At 42.4% G+C, this 24442-nt stretch overlaps 2 protein-coding genes across 2 annotated transcripts in view; both read right to left on the bottom strand.

Annotated features, from left to right (window-relative positions):
- Window positions 1-187: 187 nt before the first annotated feature.
- LOC109322583 (retinol dehydrogenase 7-like) lies at window positions 188-6626 on the bottom strand. The gene is made up of 3 exons (XM_019553626.1): window positions 6338-6626; window positions 2990-3248; window positions 188-1038 (listed from the first exon to the last, which is right to left on the bottom strand). Exons 1-3 carry the CDS (start codon window positions 6624-6626, stop codon window positions 855-857), a joined length of 732 nt encoding a protein of 243 aa, XP_019409171.1. The 3' UTR covers window positions 188-854.
- Window positions 6627-19718: 13092 nt separating this feature from the next.
- LOC109323234 (dehydrogenase/reductase SDR family member 9-like) overlaps window positions 19719-24442 on the bottom strand; it is an 11957-nt gene continuing 7233 nt past the window's right edge. Inside the window, exons 4-5 of the mRNA XM_019554692.1 lie at window positions 21643-21806; window positions 19719-20266 (exon numbers count right to left, since the gene is read on the bottom strand). Of these exons, the coding sequence (XP_019410237.1) occupies window positions 20040-20266; window positions 21643-21806 (391 nt within the window). The 3' untranslated portion in view covers window positions 19719-20039. The remainder of the gene's footprint in view (window positions 20267-21642; window positions 21807-24442) is intronic.

Genomic DNA, 24442 nt, shown 5'->3' on the forward strand with positions numbered 1-24442 from the left:
CCCCAGCTAGACAACTTGTCCCGGCCCCAATCCCTCCCCCATGCCCCTTTCCTCCTCCAACCCCAACAGACTTACTAGCTGGAGGCAGCTGTGTCAGCCACCTATTTAGTCTATGGCCAAATCTCCAAAACAGTGTCAAATCTTTCAGATCTGATTTGGCCAAATTGAATCAGGACAGTGATTCAAATCTCCAAATCGAATCACTGTTCTCTGAATCGGCCTGTTCCAAATCCAAAGTGAATATTTGCCAGTTCACACAAGTCTAGAAATCATGTATAGCACAGGAGTAGTGCAGGAAATGCTTCCCCGAGAAAAGGCACTGTACTATGGGGCATAGGGATATATTATGAAGACTTGTCTGGTTAAATGTAGACTATCCTGGAAGCTAAAGAATTTTTAAAACTTCCTACTGTCAAAAAGCATGCAGGTGTTAATGGTGATAAAAGACAAAACTAGCAATTTGCTCACTTCTTGGGGCAGTTCTGCTGATCAGAACCTTGGAGATGAATGGATGTGTATAAACGTTTCTTTACCACCTGCACAAGGATGGTATAAAAGTTTAAAAGAAAAAATACCTTTGAGTTGTATGTAAACTGGCCCAGACACTGACTGTCCTAGAAATAACAGTAAGTAACCTCCTTCCATCATTGTAGTGTGTACCAACAGAATGGATCCTTCACCCAAGAGGAGAGGTATACTTCAAAGGTTGTCCATTACTAGAGTTACAGAGTCCAGTAAAAACATTTATGCTACACATTTTGTTCTATTATTGTTAAGCCACCCTGAGCCTTTGTTGGAAGGATATAAACAAATGAACAAACAGCATATAAACAAATGAATAAATGCAAAAAATGTTATATTATGTATTTGTACTTACACTTAACAAAGTACTTGTCTCCATAGTATTCTCTGACTTCTGAAGACAGCCAATTCCAAAGTCTTAATAGATCTCTTTCAATAACCTCTAAGCTAGTCACACCAGTCTTAAAGAACCCAGGTTCAATAATGCTCACTTCTACTCCAAAATGCTGCATGTCTCTCCCAGAAAGGAAATAAAATTTCTTTTTTCATCCTAGAACTTGCAACAATTATGTGTTTTTTATAACCATTGTGAGAGCCTGTAGTTTTAGAACATCTAAACGGAAATATAGACATGTTATTTTTAGTTATGCCAAAACAAATATCTCAAACGTCCAAATTATTGCAGAAAAGAGTATTTGCTTCCTTTTAAAACTATTGCAGGAAAATACTCACTGGAACGTGAAGCAGGCAATCTAGTTACAAGGAACTTCGAATGCAGCAACAGATATGGTAATGTCTTTTCCATGTGGGTTTGCCTAGGGAACAGAGATCGGATCTACTCCTGTATCTATCTGAAAACAAAACACAACTGCACAAATTTATTTGACTTGATTAGAAGCCTAAGCTCTGTCGGTTTCATTAATTAAATGTTCCTATGATGCAGGTTAATTTAATTTCTGGAATATGATGGGAAAGAGCAGATGTTTAGAATATATATTTTGAATTACAAGGCAGCTTCATCAGCAAAAAAATTGTATCTTTGCCCCTGGCACATCTTCTGGAGGCCAAATTTAGAGTTGGCTCAGGCAGGTGCTTTTCAAAGAACACAGTGGAATAGAACTCATTTACACTAGCTGTTAATTTGGTCCCTGGAGTAAATGATCCTTTATATGAATGTTCACAATTGCTCCCAGATGGGTTCAACAGAAATTATACCTGCCTATTGAGAAGCATCTCAGCCTCCTGAACCATACCTCTGGTGGTTGCATGTGCTATTGTCTTCAATGAGGATCTGTTCCCCTTCAGTTTAATATACAGCAGTTGTGTTCAAGTGTCTTTGACTAAGTTGCCTAATTACTCCTGAGAATCACCTGGGTCTAAATTATTGTGGACAGTTAGTGCAGGAAAAAATGGGCCAAAGATAAAATTGGCAATAGCAGAACTTAGAAGCAAGTCAGGTTTGTTTGAAGCTATTCATAACCCACAGAGCAACCATTTTATCTTGAAATAGTCAGGGACCCAATCCCTGCAGGTATCCTTAAAGGAAAATAGTCAAAAATGATGAAGAAGAGAATTTGAGCCAGTTATAAAATATAGTTAAATACTATATATTGCCTGATGGAATTGCCAGTGCATTCATATCAAAAGGAATTATATGTGCAAGTGAAGAGCAGTCTACTGACACTTTAAAAAATGGCTAAGCAAAATAAATGAAAGGACAGTTTCTTTGTTTATTTATCATCAGATTTTTTTTTTAAGACAAGAGAGCAGTAAAGTCCCAGGTAACTGGAATGGTTTCTGAATATAGTGGATTTGATAATAGTTTTAGTGACATAATTTTCTTCTAGAGGCAAGAGTTTTTGTGGGTGAGCATCTTTTATTAGCCCAACTGTATGGTTGAGATTAGATTTAGACAAGCTTTTTGGCATATCATAGTAACCACTGATGGCCCACAAAACTCTTCCCTCTTCCATATTTCCTAGACCATTAGTCCTTCAATATCACTTCAACACTACCATAATTTTCTTCTGATTTTTCTGCCTAGACTTCTGCCCTTCCATGTGTACTAGGTACTGTTAAGTTAGGAGTGTAGTAACTCTGCTTTCTCTTTAGATTGTATACATTTTTTGCCTTTTACTAGAGCTAGTACAGCAGGAGATCTAAGGTGTTAAATATGCCAGATTTTGACACTAAATGTTGGAGTCAAAGCTGCATCTCCTATGTGTTTATACAAAAAGACTTTGTCTGTTAAGAAATGAGAACAAGGAAGGAATTATGCTCCAAATTACTTCTCCCAGATGTGGCCAAATTTAAGCTCTGAAGGAAGGAACCAAAATTTGGATCAGATCCAGGATTTCAGAGCTTTTCTTTAACCTCTTGTGGATTGAACCACAAATTCAGATGTTGACACCTGTGAAGTGTAAAGCATCAGATATCCAGTCCCAGATTCAAAATCATGTGAACTCACCGTAAGATGTCAGAGAAGGCTTCCACACCCCATTTTGATAAGCAGTAGCTACCACCTAAAAATGCCACATGGCCCATTACACTGGCTATATTGATTACTCTTCCTTTGGCCTTTTTCAAAAGTGAAAGAAGCTTCAGGATGATTTCAATTAGACCCATCAGACTGACGTCGAGAATGGTATGGGAATCTTCTATCTGCATCCAGCTAGCGGGTACCACAGGTATTGCTCTTCCAGCATTGTTTACCAAACCAACGAGCCCTAGGAGAACTCCAAAAATATGGCTTCTAATGTATGGCAATATCACACCAAAGAGTGGGTTTGGAGATTCAGCTTGTGGGGATGAAACGCTACAGTTCACACTGAGATCTGATGAAGCATGTCTTGCATTCAAAAGCTTGTCTGCCCTTATTGTAACCATACAGTTGATCCAACAAAATTGATCACTCCCTCACCCCTCACCCTCCCAAAAGTCCAGGGAAGGAGTTTTGCAGTTTAACAAGGTGGATGTAGCTGGATAGTTTTTCCTAAGTACCTGAATATATATTACAGCTGAAAAGCTTTCTTTCACCTTCCTAAGGCATCAAAAAATTATATTAAGCCAATAGCATGTAAAATGTTCATGGAGAAATGATTTCAGTTGGGATTATATCAATGGTCATTTCTGAATGTGTTTACTTAACATATCTCTGTTATTTTAACTGTTAAATGGGCATTAAAATATTTATCTAGCTTTTGTAAAGGACTTTGGGAATGACAGATAAACAGTAATACACTAGTGCCATATTATTAACGTGTTTACAGAATCCTGCTGAGGGCAGGCTACTTCAAGAGGGAGAAAATAGTGCAGCTGACTTATTTATTCACTGGTCGATTCCTTGGCAGAGACGGCTACAGGACAAGGAGCACGTGAGTGCTGCAGTTGCCTCTCCCGTGAAGACGGGGCTGCGAACATAGTGCTTGTCACAAATGGTAGGTGGAGCAAAGTCCCTGAGGGGAGGCATTCTTGGTTGTCTTTTACAATGCCCTCAGAGCAGTACTTAGCTTGACCTTTATAATATATATACTAAAAAGTCAGCAAATAATTATATAAAAATATAAATTAATAATTTATTTAAAATAAAGGGAGAAAATCCTATTAGTAAAACAGGTTCATTTGCTGTTGGTTCTCACTGATCTGCGCTGTTATTTTCTGGGTTTCTGCTTCAGCTGCATGTACTATGCTCTGTTCCTTCTTTGTCTTTGTCCTACGCACAATAACAACCCTGCACTCCGTGTTTGCTTTCAAATGCTAATGTGAGATTAAGAAAGGAGGAGCCCTTGTCACAGCAGAATACATTCTGTGGTCTGGGAACCAAAACTGGCTTTTTCCTATTTTCTGCCAATAGCAACAGTCAAATAATATTTTAGACACTGTCCTCCTGGGTACTCAGGAGCACGTGCTTTACCTCTTTCACATCAGTGAGCTCACTGGTACACTCAGTATCAGCAGTGTTCTCTAGCATGAAATAGCACCCCTGCAGTAATAGCTGTAGGAAACCAGTTAGAATGACTGATATGGGCAAGCGCCAGTGGGCTGTTAGTGTCAATGTGATCTTTACATGACTCTTACAGTCTCTTTCACACAGACAAAACCACCCCTTTCCTTTCCCAAAGGAAGAGAACGCAAGCTCTTACTCTTAGGTATTTCTAATTGGCTGGCTAATTTTTACGGCCAAAAAAGGTTAGTTGTGCTCTCATTGGTTCCAGTGAAGTTCCTACAAGCTATGTTCCAGATTGAGAGAGGGAAGCCCAGTGGAAATTGCATTTGGGGTAACGGGAAATACAGTGATAGGTACTAAATCAACTCCTAAGGTAGATCTCTAGACCTGAAGTATGAACAGTCTTAATCAGTACAAGGACTATTCCTCTGCACTAATTATGGGAGGTGTCATAAACCCACAGTGTTTTTAGATGATTGTGGAATGTTATGCATGTTTTTCAGATTTAAATAATATGACGTGTAGTTTTTATGGATAGGTAGCTCAAGCTGTATTTAGCCTTATCATCCTAATGATACAAATGATGCATTCTGGTATTTTATATAAATGTATTTCTTATATGTTATAGTAGAGCCAGGATTGCATAATATAATGATTTTTAAGAGTTACACTCTAAACAAGGAGTTTTGCACCAGAGAGGAATAATTGCTGAGAATTAGTGTTTGACATGGGTGTTTTTAATGGCCAGTCAAATAGATGCTTGTGAATGTGGTCTGAGGCATGAGCCAGGTCTTTCCAGACAAATGACAAATTTATACTTTAAAAGAAGATTCCTGTAGTGAGACCAATTCCTGACTACTTAGGATATTCAGGGAAGGATAATAATCATAACTTCAAAATTGGAGAGTTATGAATCTCATAAATCTCATAATTGGAGAAGTGAAAACAGTGTCCTTAGGATATGTCCGAAAAGATGTAAGTACTCTCTGGTCATAAATCAAGCAGAAAAGACTTCTGGTCTGGTAAACAGATGCATATCTTCTGGTCTAGTAAACTATGCATACAACTTCCTGGCCTTTGGGCCCAAGAGGCAGGATGCTATATGCATAGTTTGTGCTCCTCAAGAATCCAATAGATAATGTATTTAAATGGCCAGATAAGAAACCATGCTGAAGCTTTGCCATAGGAGCTACTGTTTGTCTAGAGTTTCTCAGGCATTAAGTGTTTTAATCCCTCGGCTACTAGACTGAGTGAAATAGGCTGACAGAAGAATTTGCAGCAACTCTGAGAGGAAGGTCAGAGGTAGCAGCTGCTTTCTAATCTATTGAGCTGAGTAGAAGCTTCATTCCCAGGTTTAAGATCCACAGTAAGATCAGATCATTGTTCTGATATTTCCTTTTGTTTGTTGATTTTGTATCTCTGCATGTCTCTCAATGTATGGTTACTAATTTCTTTTATCTTTTATAACTAACCTAGTGTTAATGGTAAGTGTGATTTTAGACCATTTCACCATACAGGTCTCTTCTACAGAAGGAGGGGACTTAAAATGTCTGAGCGTATGACTGGACAAGGCTGTGATTCCTCTAGCTGGAAAACTCCGCTCTGCTAAGAGCTGGCAAGACCTGGATGAGGCAGATAGAGCCAAGGCACCACCAGTCAGGAAGGTGACCGTTGGAGCATCTCAGGAGAGATGGGGCCGTGTCTGAAGGGCAGCCCAGAAGTACTGAGGATGTCTCAGGAGTGTGTTTCAATGGCGCATCTGACTGAATCCTGGCTCAGGGTGTATCACAGATAGTTACTAGCAGAACTCTTTTCTATATTATAAGAGCATATTTAGCAATTCCTATGATCTGCAAGTATACCACTTACCCTGCCCCTCAGTCTCTGCTTTGACAAATGCCACTACATTGTTGATGCTGCTGGAATCAGTTAAGTCCAGTATCACAGTCCTCAAGGAGAGGGATTTGTGGGTTATCAGTTCTTGACTTCCTTTTTCTGTTAGGCATGCAGCAATGACGCAAAATCCCTTTCTGGCAAGTTGGTGAGCCAGTGAGTGCCCAAACCCACTGCCACATCCAGTTATCAAGATATGCTTTCCATTGAGGTCTTTCACTTTGGGACTGTCTCCGATGAGCCAGCAAATAACAGGAAGAAGCATGGAAGCCAAAATTCCTATGTGCATTAAGTCTGAAAGCAAAGGCTATGAGCAAATAATGTTAACGATTTAGAAATTTATTAGAGAGAACCTGCTAAATCACTCCCCAGCTTCCTTAAACCCAGCTTCTATAAAAGTCTTTGTTCCTAGTCTCAGCTTCTTATTAAAATGGGGAGCGAGGTTAGCTGCTTTGGCACAATATGAATGGTGTCCATGAATAATACAGGCACTTGGCACAACCTTCTCTAGACCTCCCTTCCCATAGATTTTCACTGTTTTCAAGAAGCATCTTCATTCGCCTCTTCTCTCCTTGGTCTGCAAAGTGCCTTGGGAATGTTTCAGGAGGAAAGGAGGCATGTGCATTTCTCATAGCATTGCCTCTTTTGGGCACTATTTATGATTATTTGCAGCATCCCTGGACAAGAGAAGAATTCTGAAAGGAAATGGAGCAGTTGTGCATGTTGACACACCACAGGCTTTTCCAGTTGGTGGCATGGAAGCTGTGTGAACTCTAGGAAGGAACAGAAAACGCTGGGTTATACTGGTGGGTGCAGACTCGCTCCCTGTGTACTCTGTAAATGTCAGAATGCCGAGTGTTGGCGTTCTCCATCTGCTTGTAATTCTCTGGTCTTTGCACAAGGAAGAACTTCATTGTAGTATCTCAGTGTGCTATGTCTCTTTTCCCTTACTTGATCTGGACATCTAACTAAGGGAAATATAGTAAATTTCATCTATGCAGATAAAGTGGGAAGATGAATGAAAATGCTTATGATGACCTCATGTTGAAAGAGTATATGCAGTTGTGTATCCTAGCTTTACTGTAAGAACAAGTATTTTCAGAACATTGTTTACCACAAAATTGCAAGTGAGTGTTGTGAGATGCTTAAGTGTATAACAAGATTCCTGTTCGTGGTGGAAATCCATGCTGAAACCTGATTCATGATTAACAACAGTTCGGCTTGTGTAAAAAAAAAAACAAAAAAGGCAGACTTAAGCTCTGATTGCCTGGGTGGGAATGGCTACTATCAGCTGCCCCCAGTTAAAGTGATGGGGTATGGCTGCAGCGTGTAAGTAGCAGCTCTTGCAGTGGTCTGTGAGCTCACTGAGATAAGAGTCCCCTCTGGTTGGGCCTAGTGCTCTTGAATTTTTTTGTTCTAGGTTTCCTAGTCGGGCTCCTCATTCCATCTCTGAGACTGACTCCTGTCTGATTCCTCATTTGCTTTGCCTAGTTCCTGCCTGCATTGCTGCCTAGTCCCTACTGTCTGGCTTATGACTCTTAGCTCTTGGATATTATAGGTTTGTGCTGGTAACCCTGAATGCTGACGCCTCCCTCCACCCCCTCCCCCAAATATCTGGGTTGTTCCTATTGCAGCTTGGTTGAATCTGTAGTTTTTGGAATTATATTTACCTCTTGGCCACGGAGGCTGTTTGGAGAGAAGCCGATGCTTATTGAAAGTGGATGCCAGAAATTAGACATGCAAAGTCATGTTTAGATGCCTAATCAGAAAAAGCCTGTCCTTCAATAAGAGTGGTACTGAGCACCTTCAGTAGGCAATGGTATTGATGGGACCTCTCTGGGTTGGCTCAGCACTGCAGAAGTCTATTTCCACTTAGATGCCTCACAGTGGTATTTGCTATATAACTTATAGTATCCAGGGTTGGGCATTTTGATATTTACTATTAGCTTTACATAGTCATTTTAAATGATCAAATTGAAGGAGATAAATGTGTTAGATTATTGGAGATATTTACTGTCAATGAACACCCCTCCATCTCTTTCTAGATATTGTAATGTGAAATTCTTTTGGCTCTTAAATTGCATTTTGCCAGCTGATTATTGGGTGACCTTTTGCTGTAACTATCGAGGGGCACCATAGTTCCTCACTTGTACACTAGGAATCATGTTTGGAATATCTCAGGGAGTCCTGAGGCATTTTTTATTTTACAGGAACACTTGAAGGAGCTAAAAAAAATTCCTGATGGCCTTCACTGTAACAATTTGCCCTAGAAAATCTGCATGGAAAAGATGAGCGTGCTAAGCACTGAAGGAGAGCTATAACCACCGGGGGCTGTGCTCTGGGTGGCTGTAGTGGCAGGGTCTGATTGCCCACCCCTTGTTATATAACTGTACTGAAGTCTGTAAGAGACAGCCTCAAGTCAAATGCTGCAATGACCAAAAAGTTTCCTAAAAGTCATTTGACAAAGAGGTGTTAGGCAATGGCAACTTGTTTTTGAGTCTAGCTCAAATTTAAAAGTCTAAGTCAATTGGTGAGGAAAGGAATCACTAGCAATCTGTTGCAGAAATCTAGATGCTATCTTGTGGAAATTGCCTTGTTGTATTGTATGTTGAAAAACCTGGAGAGAACTTGCTAAAGGGAAATGTAGAGGATCCTGGTTCCTTTACGAGCAATCATAAAATGGGATTGTAGAGCAAAATGCCTTGTATTACTGAGATGGCCTAGTACACTGACAGATTCCTGCCCCTCTCTGCTCCTCCTGGATATCTAAAGGTTTTGGAAAATCAACCACCACAACAAAAGGGCAGAACACCTTACTCCTTAATGCAGGGGTGGGCAAAATGCTGCCCGGGGGCCAGATCCAGCCTGCCAGGCCATTCTATCAGGCCCATGGGGCCCCTAAATAATATAGAAAATTAATGTTTGTCTGCCCCTGGCTGCCTGTCATGTGGCCCTCAATGGCTTGCCAAAACTCAGTAAACAGCCCTCTGCCTGAAATAACTGCCCGGCCCGCCTTAATGGGAGAGCCACACGGGAGCCAACAGGTGGCTCTTCCACTCTTCCACAAGTTAATTCTGCCTGGGGTGCATGTGGCCTTCTCTGTGTTACGTCTGATTGTTCTGTTAGGGTTGGTATAATTTAATTTTAGTACCGCAGCATGTACCTCCTCCTCCTCTCATTCCATTCTCCCCACACCCTGCTCTGAGCAGTTCAGCTTTCTAATCCAGTTTGGTTCTTTACAGTATGTTGTATTTTCAGTTTGAAAGATTTTTACCTAGTAAAAATACATTTAATAAACTTCAGCACTGTGATCAATGGTACACACCACTTTACCTGATTGAAGGAAAACAGGCTGGAGGCAGTCTGCAGAAGTTGTTAAAATGAGCACTGAACTCCAGTACTTCCTAACCCTATTTGCATTGCTACAAATGTTGATTTTCCATGACATCATCTTTAAGAGCCTCAGAAAAAAGTGACCTGTGAACTCTGAGGTGAACAGTTAGCCCACGAAGCTCTGTGTAAAACAAAATAAAAGTTTGCAGGCACAAAAATCTCCCAGACTATATGGCTAAAGCAATGATGTCTTCCAAAAGAGTGTTTTTCGTGGAAGCTGTTTAGTGTTGCTTAATCTGTGCATCTGATAGACGCTTAATCTGTGCATCCGATCTCAATTTGTTCTTAACTATTCTGAGACCTTGTATAGACTGTATTTAAACGCATTGGGGTTTTTTTCCTTTGTGCTGGTACTTATGTTCTGGAGAGACAAATGCAAGCTCATTTAATGTTTCCAAGAGTACAGAGCTGACTATTGCCAGTTACTGGTAGAATGAAGCAGCTGTCATGAATTTCAATTCACAAGGTTTCCCAGTAGGATTGTCCAATCCATAGCGGTGCTGAAATCTCAATAGAAGTTTAGTCTGCTCTGCTGCTGTGTAAGGTGTATGACAAGCACTGTCATCATTGTAAAGGTGATGACAAGCACTGCACAGTTCCTTCTTGTCGATTCTGATTTACCTTCTGATTACTCTAGTTTAGCCTCTTGGGATTAATTTTAGGAGTACTCAAATGCCTACCCTATCTAGGTCAGCACTGCTGACCTATATGCAATATTTTACAAACATAAGGATTGCCAAGACTCATCAGGGGCCCAATTCATCATCTTTGAAACCAATGGAAATCTGTCTATTGATTTCTAATAGGAGCTGAATCTGGTCCACCCTGAACTAATTGCTTTTTCTAGACTTGTGTAAGTTTTTATTGATGCTTATTAGAGTTGAATACACAAAAAGTAAGGAAAATAAATGTATGTGTTTGATTACTGATAAGGCAAAAAAAAAAAAAAAAAGAAAAGAAAACCTTTCCTTTGATTTATGCTGCAGATTTTAAAGACCTAGAAATGGTGTGTCCAAGGAGTTGAAGTCATTTTTAAATGGAAGTTTAAATTCACTTTTAGATTAGGTAGACAAAGATATTAAAGGATGGGTGACTGCCAGCTAGACAAAGAATTTAAAGGATGGCTTTTATATGCTAGCCCATCGTTCCCCAGAGGTGTCATAAAAACTTGAGTGCTGCATTTCAGCTTTGAATGCAAAAAGAATTTTTTGCCTGTATCTTGCTGTCCTTTTCTCTTACTTATCCTTCAACCTACATATCTCTGTACTCATAGGGGCAGAGCTGCACAAGGTGAGCTGGCTTGGGCAATGTTGGACATTGGAACTGATAGATAAATTGTTTGTGGAAGTTGATCTAAAACCATTTAAATGAGTGGCAAAACTAGAAAGACAAAAAATATATGCACTTGTATCTCTTATGTCATGAAGCCAGCAGGGAACTTCCAGTATTGATGTGTCTTTTAACTGGATCAGACATTTACTGGTAGATTCAAACTAGCACTCCAGACCTTAAATGGATTTATGACATTCTGTGGGGACCTGAGGTTAGTGCTCTGTCTTTTTTTTTAATGATGCTAGGAAGCAGATAGCAACATGGTTGTAGATCTGCTTCTCAAGGGGGGATTATGCTGAATGTCACTGAATCTCCACTGTCATTTCACAAATAATTAGAACTACCTTGTGTAGGCCTTACTCGCTATGCTGAGTGTTTCCTCACATGAGCTGTTAGTTGTTTTATGCATAAAGAGCAAAGGGTTCTGTGCTGCTTTTTTATGACAATTCTTGTAGATATTTATGCCTTTTTAATATATATTGTCAGCTCCATCTTTTCTTCTTCTGATGCTTTTTCACTCTTTTCCTTCTGTCCCTTGCTGCTTCCCATTGACTTCAGCTCTCTCTGTATAAAGGTGACTGATATCTCTCTCTCTTCCCTTCCCTGGCTGATATTTTGAACCATTGAGCAGTCCAGTACTATCATAGGTGATCTGATTTTAAATGATCAAGATATACAGTACATAATTCTAGAACTGCATGATTTACTAAGTCATTCCTGGAGGAGATTCGTCTGTTTGGGATAGATTCTGGTTTGTATTCCCGTGTTCAGGTGTCTCCAGCATCTACTGACTTGATCTTGTATAACAGACAAGATCTAAAAAAGGGTTTCTGTAGCGACTTTTTATGTTGAAGATCCTGGCTACTGAACTGAATACAATCTTCTGGCAGGTTTTTAAAAGGCCCTACTTAATATCCTGTAACCAACTAGTAGATGGAATTATTCCATAAAGCTTTTTCACCTGAGAGAGAGAACACAAGGTGTGAGAGAGCATAACAGAATTATTAAGGTGAAATGTGAGCTGTGTTTGTAGGATTCTGTGTGGGAGACTCAAAAACTTGACCTAAAACTGGGAATTCATTGGAATACAACAGTTGAAAGTTAACATCACTTCTTACTTCCACAGGCTTATTTCTTAGTTGCATCTTTGGCTCCTACACAGTGCAAGGAAAAATGCCACTGCTTGAAGGATAGCCCTGGAAAAGAAATGAGATCTACAGGCCCCTAGTGCAACAAAGAAATCAACATTATTCATGCTAGACTAGTAGTGCTCAACCTCCGGCCTTCAAGCTGAATGTGACCTGTGGAGCTGTCACAGGTCCAAAAATTTAGCAGTGGGTGAGTGGTGGTTTCCAGAGCTGTAACAAGGAATGCTGCCACTGCTCTTCTGCCCCCAAATTTCTGGACCCGTGGGGAGCCCTGAGGGCCAGATGATGTAACCCCACGCACCAGATTGTGCCAGGACATGGGGTTGCTTTGTCGCAGAATCCAGAATGTGGAGCTGAGTGTGGCTTGTGGGGTTGTTCTGCAGCTGGGCCCACCTTTGGGGTGGCACCACAGTAGAATCCAGGACATGCTGGCATGCTTGGTGACGCTTATAGACCAACCCCTTGCATCATCCCCACACTGGATCCAACCTGTAGATGAGCCCCTGCCACTCAACCTGCCCATGGAGCCAGAAGTTTGAGCACCCCTATGGTAGTCACATAGATGTTTTAAAGGCTGTTTATTGCAGCCTATGATTATAAAAAGTGGAGTATGGTCTATTGGCTAAAGTGGGTGAATGGGAGTCAGGAATCTGGAGTGGAGTTACTAATGTAACCCTTTTTTCCTGTGTGACCATGGTCATATCATATAGCCTCTCTGAGCATGTCCCAACAGCATGCACGTGAAGTTTGCAGTGCCCCAGACCTGTTTGCCATGCTGCTAATTTGCAGCATGGCACATCAGAGATCCTGGTGTAAAAATAAAACCTGTGCTAAAGAAGTGGCATGTCACATGTAGCAGCAGCATGTGCCACCAAAAACAGAGCCTGACTGTCCACAACCGTGCTCTGGCTGCTGGCCAGGCTCCAAAAGGCTGGCTCAGTACCACTGCTGCCCCAGGAGGCCCCCAGGACCCTAGGTAAGGCTGCTGAGGCTGGCCTCAGCCTTCCCTACACCACCCAGAGCTATTTTCCATCTGCTGGAGTGTGCTTGCAGGGGTGTGCCCAGAGACAAATAGCAGTAGCACAAATATGTGACACTGCTGTTTGTCCTATGAGAAAAGCATGCCCCTGCATGTACCCGCTCATCAGGACACACCCTTTGCATCTCAAGTTCCTGATTTGTAAAACAGGTATTTGAATACTTGCCTGCATGTGTTTTTGAATGTGGCAGATATGATGCTTTGGAAATACACATTATCCAGAAGCTGTTGTCTGTCCAGAGCTATGGATGCACAGAATACTCAAGGCTTTTTGTATCAGTGCTGTAAATGTTGGATGTGTTTGGATGGGGCGCTAGAAATTGGCTTTCTGGCCCAATGGGTGAGTTTCCTCTAGGAAGCCTGAATCCTGCTTTCATTCCATTCCTCCCTACTCTCTTGGTGATAGTGGCACCAGTGGTAGTGCTGGTGCTAACTCTTCAATGGGACTGGATTGAACACCTACAATGGAACACTGCACAGGGAGTTAGTTACCTGATACCCACCCTTACTCTTTATTCACTCAAGCAAGACAGGCACCATTGGGCCCCCTATGCTACTGTTACTGAAAGCAGAATTTATTTCAGCAAGAAATAACCTACTTGCATGTTCTATGCTAGTCAAATGTTCTAAAAATTAAAAAAATGCTAATTAAACCTGGGTATAGAGTGAGTGGCCTCAACTTCCTGGGGTCAAAACTAGGAGAAGATTAAATCTTAGACCCAGCAGCATAACTGAGCGGTGTGCCCAGGCCAGCACCACAAGGTGCCACTTATTTGGGGGGGGAAGGGTGAAATAGCCACTGTCATCAGTGTCACAGCAGCTGCTGCTACCCTCTGTGCTACTGCTGCCCAAAGCACAAAGCTGCTCTTTCTGCTACATCTCTGTACAGAGATTATCCTTATCTCGTTGAAGAGACCATGTTGACCTGAGGCTCAGTAATTGGTTTCTTGTTGTTCCTTTGGAGATCTTTGAAAAAAGTGCATTATGGCTAGAGACAGACATTCAGAAAGCCTGAGTCTGAATTGATTAAATCTTTGCAGGTTAGTCTCACCTGGCTAGGCTGAACCAATTTGTAATCGCACAGACATCCCCTCTGGACTGAAAAAATGCAGGCACGTGGGGAGGTGGGGAGAAGGGTGCGAGAACAGCCCTCCCTTTCCTTCCATAGAGCTGAGCTGAGGGGGAGGTGTGGCAAGGTCCCTGCAGGATGCTATGATTAAGGTGGGGAGGGACCAGCCCTGCTGTGGAGCAGAGAGCTCAGCCCAACCCAGAAGGCATGCCAGGGTGTTGTGGGAGTCTGATTTAATTTAAACCAGCAAGGGGTCTGGGACAGACATTGCATAAACTGGTTTGAGCCAAATCAGTTAACTCTGATACTACATTCAACCAGGTTTATCTCAAACTGGCTTCAGCAATTTTCAAATTGGTTTATGTGCACTGAACATCTGTTCTGTTACAGACTTAAGGCAGTTTTTGATCACTTAAACTGGTTTGTGTAATGTCTGTCTGTAGACTATATGTTCTTAAGCTAGGGTCAGATTCTCAAATGACTTTGGAAGAAAGCACCTTAATAAGAGTTAGATGTCTAAATGCTCTTGAAGACAGGGGTCTTGGTATTAGATGCTTGTTGACTTGCTTCAGTACAAAGGACTTTATAAAAACAGCTGTCTCATGGACTTTTTGAAAAATAGGAGCAATTTCTGAATAAGTGGATGGGGAAGGAAAGGGCATGAACAACATGTGCCCCCAGGGGCTGGGGGGGGGCACGGTGGTGGCAGGAGTGTGGTAGTGGTGGTTGTAGCCCAGTGGCAGTAAGTGAGGAGCTCCTGCAGATGTCGCCAGCACTATTTTCAGGGGGCTGGGGGTGCATTTCAACTTTAGTATGGGGTTTTTAAATAGAATAACTTGTTTGAAGGGAAGACTAATTCAAAAGTTATCTGCCTAGCTTGATACACACTTCTGTGCAAAATTATGTTGATACCTGACTGAGTTTCTCAAAATGTTTTATAATATGAAGAATACAGAATCAATAGGCAGATGCAGTATTCTTAAAATGGAATTGAAGACTATAAAATGTTTTTAATGATATTCAGATACTCCCCAGACATTAGCTAGTTAAACTGAATATCTAATGGTTGAGAATTGCAAAAAGCTCATCACAAGGAAAAACACCTTATCTGGAAAAAAAAGTCTGAAAGTATTCCAGAAGTAACATTTGCAAGGAGGAAAGGCTCCACTGACTAATTTAATACCATAACCAAACAAATCAATTAAATAGAGTTAGCAAACATATTATTTAAAGGTGAGATACCAGAATTGATATTTAAACAATAAGAAATTGATGTCAATGGGAAACCCCCATTTGCTGCCATGTGTAGCTACTTATGAGGTGCATCTCTATGATGCCTTCTGCTAAACACTAAATCATAATACTTTCCATAGATTATTATAGCTTTCTTTTTCATGTGAGCAAATTGCAGAAGAACCTGTTAATAATGGTTCTGGCAGCAGAATTAAAAGGGAATTAGAGACCAGTTTAATGAGATGAAAGCATTTTTACAAATGGCTGGTCCCTGCCATGTGACTTGGCTCTGCAGGGAGCAGAGATCCATGCTGGGGGTCTCCTCACCACCACTGCCTGCCCCACACAGTCCTGGCAATGTGGGGCCAATCGGGGCGGGAAGCAGGGGTGAGGAGAACCTGGTGTAGATCTCTGTTCCCTGTGGAGCTAAGTTGTGCAGCAGGAACCATCACTGCCCTGCTGCATGACCTGGCTTTGCTGGGAGCAGAGATCCGTGGTGGGGTCTCCTCCCTGACACTGCCTGCCCCACACTGCCCCAGATCTTTTCAATTTCTTTCCTTTAAGTGCTGGAAATAGAATTACCTCCTAAATGTAATGAATTTACTGGTATCCGTTCAGGTGAGAACACAAGTGATGTAACAGGTGCCTGGTATTCTCAGTTTTGCAGAGGCCAGAGCTTCATTGATTGACAACTTGCATCAAAAGCCAGTAATTCATCTATCTCTGGGTTAAAGTAATTGGGGGTAGTAACATCACAGCTGTTTAATTGCAGTGCACTGCACTGTGAATTATATAAAGCAGACAAACAACTCTCCCCTCCAAAAAATCCTTTGCTTTTGTCACTCCATCCCCTTGTCATCATGAATGCAATTTTTTACAATGAAATCTACAATGTGGACTACTAATAATTCAGTGAGGAGAGCTACTCCAGATTAATATATTCATCACACACCTCAAACTTGGTTTAAAACGAATAATGCCTCAAATACTGAGATTTTAAATTAATTTAATTTTAATAGTGTGTTTTATTAACACACTGATGACTAAAAGCAAGCTATGGTACAAAGGCTTTGTGAGTTCCAGAGACGTTAAACTGAAAATCATCCATGCTTAGACAGACACTGACTGGCTTAATGTTTAGCCACACCATTTCACAATAAATTTTTTGGAACAAAGAAAGTATTTTGTTTCATCACTGATGAGTTTGTAGGACAGTAGGAAGCCATTTCCTGAGAAACCCACAAACCAGTTGTGACTTCAGGTGAATATTCAGCAGTTACAGAACTGTAGTTACATTTAATTCTAATAGAGCTTGATCTTGAAATATATGAACTCTCTTGAGCTTCCAACATATTTTAATAGGTGACAAATCCCCCTTGTTATAAGAGTCACTTGGCACTTCAAAGTAACAGGGTTATTAGCTCTTTGCTAGGAAATAATTATTTTTAGAGACTGAGTTTTCACAGTTTTTCAAATACAGGTGTAGCAGGGCACCTTTGGTGCCTGATGCTTTAAAGGGATTGAGCAGGCTGTGTTGCAGCCAACAGGTGCGGTTAGGCCTAATTGGGTGGTCACATGACTGCATCAGGTTCCCAGATTGGATGAGGGCTGGGTAGCCCCAGTTTAAGCCCAGGCCCTAGGAGCTGACCTGGCAGTTACACCTAGGGAGCCAGAGGTACAACTTTACTCAGCCTGCAGACTGCAGTTCCCAAAATACCTTGAGGCCAGGGTAGGAACTGTGGGGTTAGAGGAGGTTCCTGGTCCTGAGGCATGACCTGAAACTATACCCTGCTGGGGTTGGATGGTGTGGTGGGGCTGTTTGTGACAGGGCAGTCTCCAGGAAATGCCACACATGTGCCTCCCCAGTGAAAGGCAAGGATGGGGTACTGGAAAGCCTCATCTCCTCACTGCCTTGTGGGTATCCTGTGGAGAAGAAAGGCTAGGGAGCACACCCTGACAAAAAAGCACAGGGTCCACTGAGTGGGGCATGAGGCAGTGTCCAGGCCCATAAAATGGGGCCTGAGACAGGGCCAAGGGCCACTAAAGAAGGAGCTGAGGCCCAAGTGTTATAAGGCCCAGGAGCCCAGTAAGGGGGCAGAGCAGTGGCCTCAATGAGGGGGCAGATTAGTGGCCCAGAGAGGGGCTATAAGCCAAGTTCAGCCTGGTGTGGGACAGAAAGCCAGAGGCCACATAAAGTAGGGTCTGTGGGGACCTGAAGGACTATGCATAAACCAGCTGGATTAGTGCCCCAGTGAGGGGGTGGAGTAGTAGCCTCGACATGTATGAGGACACCTGAGCCAAGTTGGGCTGGAGGCCCAAGCCAAGGGGCCAGAGGATTTGCAAATGACTTTGGATGCCATCTGCCAGGCATGGGACATGGTGCAGGGCTGGTTTGGAGCTATGCGTTACGCCCATGGCATTGGGCAATAAATGGGGAGCCTCCTGTCTATGAACAATTTTTTAGTTCCAACAAAGGCATGGCAGGAAAGTCAGGTGGATGGACTGCCCTAGACAGGTGGTCCAACCTTCATGACCAACCTTGAGACGGCCCCCTCTCACAACAGGATATTGAGCCATTTTATCCCCATTGTGGAGTCTACAGTCCTAAGTGAGGCATCTAAATGCACCATACAGGGCACCCCAGAATGGGATCTCCAAAATCCTGCAAGCCAAAAGTGGAGATGCTGAGGACAGGGAAGTGTCTTAAATTTCACCCATATCATATTTAGAAGCCTTATTTTGTTCTTTGGATGGGAGCTTCCTTTCAGCTGGGATTCCCAAGCAAGAAGCTCCTCTTCAAAAGGGCATTTCAAATGCTATCTTCAAAAGCTTCCACCCTCCCCCCCACTTTTACCTAAAGTGTTAATATAATAGCTCAGTCGTTAGATGACTTACATGGGATGTGAAAGACTTGGTTTCAATTTCCTCCTTTTTCTGAAGGGATTTAAGGCTATATCCTCTTCCCTCCTTCTAGGAAAACATGGGTTCATCCAGAGAGGGTGCAGTGGCTGTACCCCCCATTTCAGAATGGCATATGCCATGGGAGCCTCTGGGGGCTTTTTTAAAAGTCCCCAAAGTGGATGATAATCCCACTTCCTTCCCTCCCTTTGCACCCCATGGGTCCCCCCCACACACAGACACACACGCACCCCTGAGGGGCACATCTCCCACTTCCTTCCCTCCCTTTCCCTACTTTCCTGGCTGTCCTGGGGACAGGGAAACTTTAGAACCACTTTTCCCCATTCCAGTCAGGCTGGGCAGGGTTTGGACTCAACTGGGACACTGACAGCAGCAGTAGCAGCAATCGAGGGCCAGGGGAGTTACCCCTCCCTGTGCCTGCTCTTGGAGGTTCAGGGTAAGGTGGGGGAACCTGAGGTCAACTGGGACACTGACAGTGGCAGCAGTGATGGGTGGAGACCCATCACTCCTGCCATAGTCAGTGACTCAGTTGAGCTTAGCCCCTGTGTAGGGAGCAGGCAGGCTTTGCCTGCCCTGATACAGTAGAGAAAGAAGCAGTGGCAGGCAAATGGAGAGGAGGGGATCTGCTTCAGAGTATGGGAGGGTAGGCAGGGATTCTCACCTGCTTTGGGGACTTTAAAAAGTCCATAGAGGCTCGCACTGCAAGGTCTGCCAGCACTGGTAGGCAGGGGAGGAAGCTGTAGCATGGCTTTCTGCTCCTGCAGATTTTGCATGCAGTCTGATTTAAATATGCTTTTGACAGCACATATGGGATTTACCCCTCAGACAGCATAGATGGAGATATGCTTAGCTTGTGAATCCTGACAGGGTTTAGATGTGAGGTAAGTGCTAATCTGTTTAGGACTGGAAAGACCAAGATATGTCAAGGTATTGTGAGAAGCAGAACTTCAGTATTTTGGCAAATTCTAATGTAAAAAATGGAGTTTCCTCAAAACCTTTGGCACCTCCAGGGTTAGGTGAAAACTACAACAGCTAAAGTAGAGGTTAAGCAAGACACAGACACCTAATTGAAAATCCATTGCCTTTTAAGGACTTATAAATTGATTACCCAAAAATTTAGGCCCTAAAAATGTAATGGTAATTCTCCTATTTCCAGTTCACATTTTGTAGATCGAGTAAAAATAATATATGAAATATTGTGAGGGTTGTAGTGAGCATTTTAAAGCAAATTTACAATCTTTTGTGTATTTAAAAAGTCAACTTTGCTTCAGTGAAAAATGCAGTATTGCATGATTTCTTTGCAACACTTCCATTGTTCTTTGTTTCAGTTTTGATGCAAGCTTTAAAAAGTTGATACAATATATTATTAGCTGGAGAGTAAGTTTCAGAAATAGGCATGCTAAAAATTTGATAGCTATAACAAATGCATTTTTGACATGGCTCAAATGGTTTAGGAATAAAGCTAAAACAAAAGGCTTCTTATACTAGTTCAATTGCCTAGGCCATCCCAAGGTAAACTTGGAAAGTGTAAGCAAGGGAAAAGAATTACCCTGCACTTGTGTCAGCAAGTTTAACTTTGTTTCTCAAGAGCACAAAGTCTTGTATAGCTGCTGGCATGTTTGAAAGAGGGATCCATAAAAGCTTAGCATCCCTGCCCACAGGGTAACGTGTGTGAGGATGAAGGCTCGTTAAAGCATGCTCCATGCACTGAACAACCAAGGAGAAGTCTGTGTTCATAGACATCCTGACCAGCTTCCCTTTCCTTGCTGCATCTGTAAAAATCACAAAGAACTAAATTTTAGTGGCATGCCCTAGGGGTGAGGAGAGTTGACTCTATTTCCCTCCCTCAATACTTCCAGTATTATTTCCTTTTTTATTTGTAGAATGGCGGAGCCAAATGATACTTTCCAATTCCCCACTGGACAAAGAGGAAAAGCATTTCACTGAAGAGCAGTCAATGAATAGTAATTTGCTGCATAAATGGTCCCATTGATTTCACTTAGTGGAGTAAAACTAGTTAACATAAGCAGTGGTGGTAAAACCAGATCCATATTGTCTATAGAAAATCAATTAATCTTTGCATTGTCTCAAAAGAAGAAACAGACAGAATTTAAACCAAAGAAGTAACAGATCTACCTGCTATCTATATTGCTTCTGGTGTATGACAGGACTGTGAATCTGGCTTACTGTTTCACGTGGAGGAAGATCTGAATTGCAATTTGACCAAAGAGATTTGAGAGACAGGGAAAATCCAAGGATCACCAGGACAAGTTGGGTGCAGCAATAATCCATCAGATTACCTGATTCTGCATTGGTCTCCAAGCATGTACATTCAACTGTCCCTACAGAAGTGTGCTTTAATGACATCTTAGAAAACACTTGCTAGTTTGTGGTTGTATCATCTGGTAAAAGGTGTGCACTTTTGTGTGTTTGTTTAAAGCCCAGGTGCCAAACTGAAAATTCAAAATAGCTGAAGGCAGAACAAAATATCACAGGGAGGAGATGGATTATAACGATTCTTTGCTTTTTGTACATAGTCATAGCCTTGACATGGATAAACACTGTAAGATTATGGTCTAACACCTATGGTGTTCAACATTTTTCCCTGGTAGGCTGGATGGGCAGTGCCTAGTCTGTCTGTGGCCTGGATCTGTCCTATAGCCCCAATCTGACACTTGGGGTGGGTACAGTAGGGCCCCATCCAGCTATGCAGAGGGGGGCAGCCTGGTCCTGATTCAGCCACATGGGGGGAAAGGGGTGTGGCTCAGCCCCAATTCAGCCATGTGGGGGAGGGTGGCATGGCTTGGCCCCAATTCAGCCATGCAGGGAGAAAGGGGCCTAGTCCAGTCTCTATATCATGCTGTGTGGGCATGGATAGGCGTGGGAATTTGGCAGTGGGGAAGCATGGCAGTATTAATGGCCACTGCTACCCTGCTGCCTGTTTTTTTTTTTTTGTGGGGAGCCCTGGGGGCCAGATTCAATGAGTCTGTGGGCTTCATTTCGCCAGAGGTTGAGCATCCCTGGTCTAACATCAAATTTCAAAAGAGAGTGGTTACTCTATCCAGAAGAGGCTGGGTCATTTTTCCAGTCTCTGGAAGTAGCAAGTACATTTGTCCTTTCAGTACAAAATAAGCAAGAAATGCCTTACCTTCCTGTAAATATCCCTCTCCATATTGTTTTTTAGTGGCAGGAGGAAGCTGATTCCAAATGGCCTCCCTTTCTTTGATAACCTTTGTTTGGTTGCTTAGTTCTGTGTTGAATAGCCCAGGTTCAATGCAAGAAACCTTAACACCAAATGCGATCATGTCCCGTCTGCAAAAAAAGCCACTTAAAGGTTTCATCATCACTTTAGCTATACTTCTTAACATCTGATATATCGATATCTGCACCAATGCTTCTCCCTCCATCTTTATAGTTGGTTATACACACTGGGGAGGACAGGTTCAAAGTTAAACTTATCAATAGGTAAAATTTATTCAACATTAAAGTGCTCAGGGAAAAATGCATTCCTTTTACTTAACCTAAAAATATTTTGTAGGGAAACACACAGGTACAGAAAAATGCATAAGATTAAAGAAACTTAGTGCTGTTTCTTGGGTTTTTTTGACTTTTGACCAAAAGAAAAAAGTGCAGGTCATGTCTTATCTTGTCTGTGTTGGTTCACCAGTACTGAAGACTGGTGAAATATATATTACTATATTTTTTCACACACAACACATGCTCTTTCCCTCAGAATCAGCCCCCTAAAATTGAAGTGGGTGTATTAAGTAGGGAAGCAGATTTTCTGCCTATGATAGAAACACCCTGCCTATGATCTTAGCTCAGGGGTGGGCAATTATTTTGAGTGGAGGGCCGCATTTTAAGTTTTGGCACGCCATTGAGGGCCGCATGACAGGCAGCCAGCGGCAGATAAATATAAATTTTCTAAATTTTTAGGGGCCCTGTGGGCTGGATAGAATGGGCTGGTGGACCACATCTGGCACGCAGGCCGGATTTTGCCTACCCCTGTCTTAACCCTGCAGTGCAATAGCTGTTGCATGAGTATTCAGGCAAATGGGAAAGTCAATAAACTTAATGGCTCATTATTCTTTACAGGTGTTAACAATAGTCTTGTTCTAAGTGCCTTGATGTTCCACTAATCAAGCTAACCTTTTATTAGGGTGGGTTTTTTGTCAGCTTGCTTTTCCTGGTTGCTCTCCTCCTATTGCAACCCCCTGAAGAGTCTAGTATTTTTTCAGGATCAAAAATCTAACAATGAAGACCAGTCTTTAGCAGCAGTTTTAGTTAACCAGGAAAATGAAGGTGACTCAGCTGAAGATTAGGGTCTGACCCTGCTCTATATAGCCACAGCTCTGGAAAAAATTGCTGCTGCTTCATTCTGCCTCTCAAAAACAAAATGCATACTATATTCAAGGGTGTGATATATGTAAAACAATACAGTATGTAAAAGTACTATAGTGCTTCTCTCGGCTTGGATATTCCAGAATAATTTGCCATGTTGTTTCCCTCAAATTCAAGAACCTGCTTTGATTCCCCTACTTCAAAAGAATCATTTCTGAATGACCATGAAGTGGGTTGGGGAAGGGGAAGTGGAGGGAGACGGACGAATAGTTGCATCCAGACCTTTGTTTTGTTAACTTTAACCATAATGTGTGGTAATTATTTTATAAGTGGGTTTTTGGAATGCATGCAATGTATACAGGATCTGCAGCTTAAATCATGGCAATTACACTGCATACCCATCAGTGGGTGTGATTATCACTTACATCAAAGTAACTTCATTTGTAAGTTTTGTCTACACTGGTATAATGATGCCAGGTCAGAACACTGGACTCAGCAGGTCTTAATCAAGAGATCAGGGCTTTTCATTCCCTGAATAAATATCACCTGCAGCAAATCCAGAGCAGCACCCTGGTCCCAGCTGAGCTGAGTATTGTAATCAGTACAGCCAGTCCCTGAAGTCACAGGCAACAGGACCCACCCACTCTAGCCCTTAAGGCCCAGCCTGCAATCTTCTTGTCTGGACAAAGGTGAAAGTTCTTGCTCCTGACCTTTTGCGTGCTTCCTTGATGGTTTGCTGGTTTTTGACTCCTGGCTCTGACTCCACCTTCCAATCCTTGTAAGAGCCCTGGCCTTCCCTGACACCAATTTTCTCCTCTTAATTCAGGCTTGGCCTTCAGCTCTGACTTTTGGTTTCTGATCCTGTTTAACCCTTGACTTACTCTGTTTTCCGTTTCAGCTTCTGATCCCATCCTGTCCTGACTTTGGCTACAGCTTCCAAATCCAGTTCTGATGCCAAATCCCTCCATACCTCCTGTTCCATTGGAAAAGATCTGGACTATACCTGTGCTTCAGGTATCTAGCCACTAAAACTGCACACTCTCCCATGCATACTATTAGGGAGTTTATTGCACAGTGACATAATTGTTAATTTATGGTGTGCTTGCTTTTCTACAATAACTTCCTGTGTTAATATTTTTAGAGGGAGGTTATTAATGTAAATATGGTGAGGTAAACACAAAGGTTCTCTTAGCAAGAATCATAGAATCAATGAGTCGGAAGGGGCCTAGGCAGATCATCAAGTCCAACCCCCTGCCATGGGCAGGAAGGAGCACTGGGGGTGGCAGGGGTCATAAGACCCCAGCCAGGTGCCTATCCAGTCTCCTCTTGAAGATTTGCAGGGACAGTGAGAGCACCACCTCTCTGGGAAGCCTATTCCAGGCTCTGGCCACCCTTACAGTGAAGTAGTTCTTCCTGCTGTCTAACCTAAACTTACCCTCTCTCAGCTCGTGGCCATTGTTCCTAGTGACTCCAAGGGGGGCCCTGGTGAACAGACTTTCCCTGAGTCCCTGCTGCTGGCCCCTGATAAGGTTGTAGGCAGCCACAAGATCCCCCCTCAGTCTCCTTTTGCGGAGACTGAAGAGATTCAGGTCCCTCAGCCTCTTCTC

This window comes from Crocodylus porosus, unplaced genomic scaffold, assembly GCF_001723895.1.
Source record: "Crocodylus porosus isolate Cpor-Errol unplaced genomic scaffold, CroPor_comp1, whole genome shotgun sequence".
Lineage (NCBI taxonomy): Eukaryota > Metazoa > Chordata > Crocodylia > Crocodylidae > Crocodylus > Crocodylus porosus.